This window comes from Pelodiscus sinensis, chromosome 2 (genome assembly GCF_049634645.1).
Source record: "Pelodiscus sinensis isolate JC-2024 chromosome 2, ASM4963464v1, whole genome shotgun sequence".
Classification (NCBI taxonomy): Eukaryota; Metazoa; Chordata; order Testudines; family Trionychidae; genus Pelodiscus; species Pelodiscus sinensis.
Window position 1 is genome coordinate 94721569 of NC_134712.1, and position 8102 is coordinate 94729670.

Here is an 8102-nt window from a genome sequence, read left to right on the forward strand (position 1 = left end):
AGCTCAATACAGTACCTTGCTCCTACTTCACTGTCTACTTGTTCACAGCCATCTATAAAATCTTTGAGACTAAAAAAATAGATAAAAGAAGCACATGACTTTTGTACTGTTAAATTTTGATACAATTGTTTTCATTGTTTCTTTTTATTCTGTTGGAATTAGCTTTCTCCTTTGATTTGAACCTTCTCCTGAAGAGTTTGAAATTAAATCATTGCAGCAGTGTGCTGGTGCATGAGACGGCGCAACTGATTAAAAACAAAATCTAAGTTGACTGGTCTTTTTTCCTTATCAAGATAAGTGAAGTGCCCAAAGTAAACAAACAGCATAAATGGTGAAAATACTGTAAGCTTTTGTAATTTCTTCAGTTTTAATAGCCTGAGGTATTAGAGCAACTTTGTTTTTAAAAGAATATGACTATTAAATAGGCAGTGTCCCTTTAATGATAAATTTATAATGAAAACTACATGGTCATCATAATTTTGAAATGCACTACATCCGCCTTTAACATGTTGCAAATGTCTTTGCATTATGTTTGTAGTGGGGGGAGAATCTGGCAAACTATAACAATTAAATATGCAAATTACTTATAGACTTAATAGCAAGACAAATCAAATCCAATCAAATCTCTCCAAGAAGCTGAATAAGCACAAACTGCAGTATTTCCTAGTGCATCATTTAATCCTCTGACCCTTATATATAGAAGTGAAAAAACAAGATGGACATCAAACCCATTTATTTTGAATCTTAAGTTAGTCAGCATTTTGGTTACATTGACGGAAAAAGGATGAATTTAAATTCAACCTGAGATTTCATCTTTTATCACTTGGAATTCATTATTTTTCATGGCATACAGTACTGGATGGAGTATGCACCCAGATCTCTTTGGAGCCTGTGTGCTAAGAGGAGAAGCATACATAGATAACAAATAAATAAATAAATGATATAATTCTGTGATGCATTCATTGATGCTATATACACCTTAAACCAGTTTCACAGCCTCAGGCCTCTGACATTCCACTCCCATACGCTGTCAAAAACAATAGTGGTAACTGATGATATACCTGATCCTGGTGGGAAAATCAGGGATCTTCTTTTATTTAACTTGGAGAAGAAGGAGTTTGGTCTGTCATCTTTCAGTGCTCCCACAAACTGTACCCAAGCATTAATGAGCAAATGTAATAAATAAATGAATAAATATCAGAGAAAAGCACCAAAATACACTCAGTAATGCAAAGAAATAATATATTGTAGAATATGGTCAGATAAGATATTCAAAGCCTCTACTGTTGCTTCTAGAAATGTCAGGATAATTCAGAAATGTCAGTTTCTTTACAGATTTGAGATTAACTCAACAATCATGTTATTCCCTCTCTGGATGCATCTGTAAAGTGCAGATAGAATTGTTCATTGGTTAGTTTTACTTGGAGCTACAAAGTATATATGTGCTTTGTTTTGTCTTATTGATCAATCTAGCTTACAATTGTTAGCACAAAAATATCAGAAAATAAAAAATAAGTTGCTGATGAAAAATATGAACACAAAACAAGATAGGTTCCAATCGTGCAAATTTTGCTTCACTGGATAAAGCACTTCTTGACACAACAATGTCCAGAATTCCCCCTCCCCCAGAAAATACAGGACTTAGACTGAAGCCATTTTTTCTGTAAGGCTATACAACACAAAGAAAAAATCATTGAAAGAACACTTCATCAGGTGGTGTACTCTTCTGGCTCTGGAGCGTTTGACAAGTGATTGTGGTCCAACTTACTTGTCTCATCAAGACAACAACAACAACCAAAAGAACGAAAAAAGTCAATGATCCCAACAATGAAATCCGAAATTGACTTTACAATCACAGGTACAAATTGCTCAGGTCGATATTTTCATTTCTCCTAAAGATCACTGTCATCTAAAACTAATTAGAGGCGCAGGTTTCCCGAGGAATTGTCAATTTTCAAAGCAAATATTGGAGTTTAGAAGGTTATCATTCTTCTAACATGACAGTCTGATTGCGTGGTTGGAAATATTGTCATGTTCTGCCAGGTTCAGGGTGTCATCAACGACTCAATCCTTGTTCTTGCTTAAGAATCTGGCTCCTATTCAGCCTTCTTTTATAGCGGGAAGACTAAGAAGCCGGAAAAGGTTGAGTATTTCCACCCTCCCATGAGGTTACCCCTTTCCAGTTTGAGATGCACTTTGTCTTCTCTCTCCATGTGGAGCAAGACTCCATTGCTGGCTGCTTCTCTGGTAACATCCTGATCTCCTGCAAAAGCTGAAATCACTGGGTAGCCGTTTTGCATTAAACTTACCTAAAATGCAGAGAGACAAAAAAACCTGAGTATTCTCAATATTCACTTTTTGTTCGTGTACTTAATTAACCTTTCACTCTCAAAAGCAACAAGTTTGAGCTGATCTAAAACTAATCAATGATCATTCTTATTTTGTTCCATCATTTTATTACAGCAGCAGACAAAAATGTCTTCTTTAATAAACAGTCAATTCTTCAGGCATTGTACTTTTATATACTAACTAGAGTTCATAGGTCAAAATTTTCAAAGCAAAGAGAGTGCAGGGAAGAAAAATCTTCTATAGAATGTTTAAATTGCTACCCACCTGAATAGTTTGTCTGTTATAGACCTTGACCACATGGAAGCTGAAACTATAAATCCCTTTTCTTGGTGCTACAAATATACTGGAAGCAAGATCAAAATGGTTGCCAATATTAACTAATACCTGGAAAACAAACAAAGATAAATCAGTTGAGTGCCAAAAAAAAAAAAAAAAAATCTACATCGGGTCCATGACCTATATAAAGCCCATTGGACGTGGTAATTGTGACATAATTAAATTGTACCGCAGGGGGAAGAAGTCAATTTCCAAGGCATTTAAAAAGTATTGTGGTTCATAAACTAATTTAGTTACACAGTGATGAACCCAAATCTTGTTAGATTGAGTGAAAACATGAACACAGCCTCAGTAAGGGAAAAGAGGGAAAGGCATATTACCACTGACAAAGAGAAGGCCTAGTAATTGTTAAGAAAATGTGCAATGGATTTTATATGACACTTTTAGAAGGAATCATGCCCTAAGTTTAATGTGTTAAACAAATATATAATAAAACTTAAAACTGTTTTAGCTGAGAGGAGTGATGGAGGAATTATATATCATTTCTGCCAATTCACTCCTCTCTTTCCCTCCCTCTGGAGAACTGGTACCAATTATAACAGACTTGAATAAATAAGTGGGATGCATTATAGCTACTGGAAGCAGCTCTGGTGATCTCAGAACCTGGAGGATGGAATAGTAAAGACTGTTACAAGGGAATGTACTCATACAATTAGAATACGGTAAGGTGACCTTCTACACCAAGTTAAAGTGGAAAGGGGCAGGAGAGAATCTATGGGAAGAAACTGTTTGGGGTTTGTTACTGTTTGTTTGTGTTTTTATTTTTCAGAATGCTCTCAATATGCCATAATTACATTTGAGAGGAAATCAGTCTGGCAAAGAAACATGAGTTGATCTAAATGCCTAACAAAATAACAGCATCTATACAGCCACTACAAGAGAGGCCCACTCCTGCTTCCACTGAAGATAAAGACCAAATTTGCATTAAAGTCAATGGGATCAACATGGGGCCCCAGTTCTTCTGTCTGCCCAGTCTCCTCTTTCAGAAATCTATTTACAAATTGTTTGGATACTTTAACTGGACAATGATAAAACCCACTCTGTGAATGTGAATGTGTCCACATTTCATTATCTACAACTAGGCAAGTGGAAAAAATCAATCCTTCAAATTCTGTTTAGAAAAGCTATTGAAATAACAATAAAACCAGGGCAGATTAGACCACCTATGGCAAACAGAACTATGAAGCTGGCTGACAAGGGCTTTCTGAATCACTTTCTTATTCTCTATTCTTCCCCTGGTTTTGCACAATCTTTCTTGCAATATTCTCTGGATTACTGTTCTCTGTGCTTGTTAACTTAAAAGAGTCATTTTAAGAAGCAGAGAAGGGGGAAAGAACATCCAGAGTCCTGTTAAGCTCTTATTTCTTTTCTTTCTATTTCCATTTATTTCTCAGTCTATTGCTCAGAAGACTGGTGATCCCAGTCTGGAGTGTTTCCTATTTGAGGGTTGAGATTATGAAGGGGAGAAGGGTCTTGACAGTTCTCTCTCTTTTCAGTATTTTCTATCATCCTCTTAGATTTATAGGCTTTGATCCTTATTCTGCCTTTTTTCTGAACTGAAACCAGTGTTGTTGTTGTTTTTTTTTAAAAAAAAGCCTACACTCCTAAAAAAATCAAAACCCTAATCCTCTTTCTTTGCCCTAATGAACTAAAGAAAAAAATGAACACCACAGGGAAAAAAAGAAAAAAGCATCATTACTGTGGAAACATGGAGATGAAGTTTGAACAGATTGATGAAAGCTAAACATATACAATAAACTATGTTCAGAAATCCCTTTTTCTCTCCGATATCACCGCAAAGATTCCTTAGTTACTCTGTAGCTGATTTGTTGTTGTTGGTTGTTTTTAAGATGCAACTACTTCCAGATACAGATGCAACAGAATAAATTACGTTGCAGACCAAAAATCAACACATTCCCTAATCAGAACAGCACACATCAGTTCCAGTGGCAGCAATAACATCTCGCTGAACGGTACCGGGATCCAGGAAAAACGATGCAAACAGAAAGAACTCACCGTGCCTTCTCATACAGGATTGCTATTCCGCACTCTGTATAAATCACACTTAACCTACTCCTTCCCTACCTACACAGCTGTTGGCTACCTTGGTACCGCAAGAGAAGAAACACCCTTCACTCAAGCTCATCTCATCTGAAGAAGTGGGCTTTGCCCACGAAAGCTCATGATTCTATTTATATATTGGTAGTCTGTAAGGTGCCACAAGACTACTCCTTTTTTTAAAAGTTACAGACTAACAGGGCTACCCCCCCCCCCTCCGAAACCCCTTCAAGAGAGATGCCACAGCGTTGCCAAATACGTTCGGGATGGGCAGAGTCACTGACCCCCCCCCCCCCCACACACACACACACTTTAGCCCGGGCTTTGCTCTGTTGGATGCCATCCTTAGCAAGCAGCGGAACTGAGTCTGAACCGTGCACGCCCTCGGTCCATTAATTCCCATGAAAAAATATTAGCTGGGAGCATTGGGCTCCATGGCTGGAAGAGGCGGCTTGGCCTGGCGCAGCAGAAGCCGGTTCCCAATGCAAAGGTTTTTAAGACTCTTCCTCGGGAGGCTGATGCTGCCCAGCCGGGGCGATGCTTTCTGCAAACTCCACGCGGCGGCTGGGACGCGGGCGTAGGGAGCCCGCAGGTGGGGAGCAGGCAGCGGGGAGGGAGTGGGCGACTAGCGCTGGGGGTGGAGGTGGAGAGGGCAGGCTAGACCAGGAGCTGGCTGACCTGGTCGAAGTAGATGGTCATGGTGCGGTTGCTCATCTCGGACGGCTCATGGTTGGTGCTCCGGGTGGCCGAGAAGGCCACCTTGGCGCTGCCCGAGCGCACGGAGATCCCCAGGGAAGAGGTGATGGCCCCGTCCGCCGACGGGCTGGAGTCGCAAACCACCAGGCACTTGCCCTCCAGCACGATGGGCTCCGTGTCGTTCTGCGCCCGCACCGGGCAACCGGCGGGCAACAGCAGCAGCAGAAGGGCCAGCGCCGCCGCCAAGCAGGAGCAGCAGCCCGCGGGCTCCGGCAGCGCCCCCCGCCGCCCTAGCCCCGGCATCTTCAGCAAGGGCCAGCAGCAGCTCCCGCTCTGGCTGCGCGCCGGCATGAGGGCGCAAGGCGGGGCGGGGGGGAGAAAGGGATGGGGAGGGGAGGCTGCGCCTATCTCCTCCCCTACTCTTGCTCCGGGGCCGCTGGCTGGCGCTGGGCTGTAGATCCGAGTCTTCCTCCTGCGGGCAGGGCAACAGGGCGTCCTCACAGGGCGGGCGGCGCACAGCCTGGCAATGGTAAAGAGAGCAATCAGCCAGCGATCCAGGGAGAGACCCCTGCCAGCCCCGCACCACCCGGCAGGCGCACACCCACTCCCCTCCTGGCACAGGCAGGGGGCACTAAGTGGGCAGAGGTCCAGGAGATGCCCAAGTGCCATGCCAGAGGTCTCCCCCCTCCAAAGGTGGCTGGTACTGCCCTACCTCTTCGCCCCTCCCCAGCCCCAGGTTTTGATTGCAAGGGAAAGTGCCTGGTGGCTGTCTCTTATGATTTTCACACACCCCGCACTTTTAGCCTCGGAATCAGGGCGAAACCCACGGGCAGATCCCGAGCTACCCCCGCGGAAGGCGTGGGGGGGGGGGGGTTCCAACTCCGCGGCAGCGCCCCTAGCTCGACTTTTTGACCCAGCCGCTCAGGTGCGAGGGATGCAGGTTTCACCCAGGTCCCCCACAGCGCCCGGAGCGCTCCCCGGCCAGCCGCGCAATGCGCCCTGCGCGCTCTCGGCTCCTGGTGGAGAGGGGCGATCGAGTTGGAAAAGCATTGGCAGTACACTAAGATACCCCGTCCTGCTGCCACGCCAGGCGCTGGCACAGCCCAGTCATCGCCGGGCGCTCTTGCCAAGCCCCTTGAGCGCCGAGCACTTTCTACAGAAAGGACGGAGACTGTAGACACCGATTTCGACTTTTAATCTCTTCCGCCGGCCAGCTCAGCTGGGAGCTGTGCACCGGCTCGCGAAACTCTTGGGCAGGGGAAAGAAACCCCAAGAAAGCCCCCAACCCAAATCAGGCTGGCTGAGAAGTTGCCTCTAGCGACCCTCCCTCTTCCACACAAATTCAAATCTCTGTACTGCATGCCCCCCCTCTCCCGGGGATCTGCCCCATCCCTCCTCCCCATGCATATTTTAAGGGGGCCAGGGAGCGCCGGGCTATTACCTGGTATGTCCATGCTGGGCGCGTAGGGCTGGCTAGGTAGCTGTCCGTGGAGTGGTATTGCTTAGAGAAAATGAGCGGAGATTGGGCTGGCAGAGAGAAAAGGAAGCAGGGCTCGCCTCAGTCTCTCCCGCCCATTGCCAACCATCCCCCCTCCCTCCCTTTCGCACGCACCCGTCACTGCCTCGCACACCAGGCGCAGGGGCTGAAGAGCGCGCCGGATAGACACCCCTCCCCTCGCCAGCTCGCACCTCCCAGCCCTGCCCTCGGGGGATCGCCCCAGCCAGTGTCCTGGCCGGGGCAGAGCGGCGGGGGCGAACGCTCTGCGGCCGGGGCTTGGCACCCCTCGGAAGAGACGAAGCAAAGGGGCTGAAGTTCCCCCCCCCCCCCGGGGGAAAGGAGGTGGCCGCGGGGCTCCCTGTCCCAAGACCAGCCCCCGAAACAGATGGCGGCAAAGTGGCGCTGATGCCTCCCCTGCGCGTCGAGAGCCCACGCCCCGGGTCAGTGGGAACTGCAAGAGGGCCACGGGGTAGCCGCCAGCGTGGAAACCCGAGTGCACCTCGCACTGCGGAGCGCGCTTCGGATTCTTCAGCCCTCGGGGCGGCCTCGTGAGGGGCGAGCCCCTCGGGTTCCTGCCTCTGGCCCTTTAAAGCCCGCTCTTCGCTTAGGCACAAGCTCCTTCCTCATTTAGTACAGCGATTATTCCTGCGCCCTGGCATCCCCTGCACCCCCCCCCCCACACACACACACACACACACGGCAGCTGTCTCTGGAAATACGCTGCCCCACACGCCAACAGCGGTCGCAGCGCGCCACCTAGCGTCGCTTGTCGCCCCTGTAGGTATCCAGAGAGGAGGGGGACTGGCCGCGTTAGAAAGACCAGTAGCAGCCGCTCGGGAACTCCGGGGGGAGGGCGAGGGAAGGAGGGGACAGAAAAAGAAAAACAGAGCAGAGTCCTAACCCTTAAATTAAGTTCTCTCCTCCCCCTTTTCCACCAAGTGCCAGGAAGGAGGCCTGCGTTGGCAGAGCGATTCTGCTTTACAAAGCCGGTGCAGCACCGGCGCTGCCATGTGATGATGTATGTTACAGTCAAACTTAGCAGCAGTGATTACCCGCACATCTCAGTGCTGCTGCTGCTGCTAACGTGGTTATGGCTGAAGCTAGGCAGAGCAAAAGAGGAGCTTTAAAGATGAAGCCTCCTGCAAATGCAACGTTTTAAAACAGA

The 8102-nt window shown here is 47.0% G+C and overlaps 1 protein-coding gene across 1 annotated transcript; it reads right to left on the reverse strand.

The window, feature by feature from the left end:
* Positions 1-718: 718 nt before the first annotated feature.
* Positions 719-7579, reverse strand: LOC106731895 (cerebellin-2). The gene is made up of 5 exons (XM_075921050.1): positions 7437-7579; positions 6881-6966; positions 5422-5959; positions 2614-2733; positions 719-2309 (listed from the first exon to the last, which is right to left on the reverse strand). Exons 3-5 carry the CDS (start codon positions 5788-5790, stop codon positions 2112-2114), a joined length of 687 nt encoding a protein of 228 aa, XP_075777165.1. The 5' UTR covers positions 5791-5959; positions 6881-6966; positions 7437-7579; the 3' UTR covers positions 719-2111.
* Positions 7580-8102: the final 523 nt, after the last annotated feature.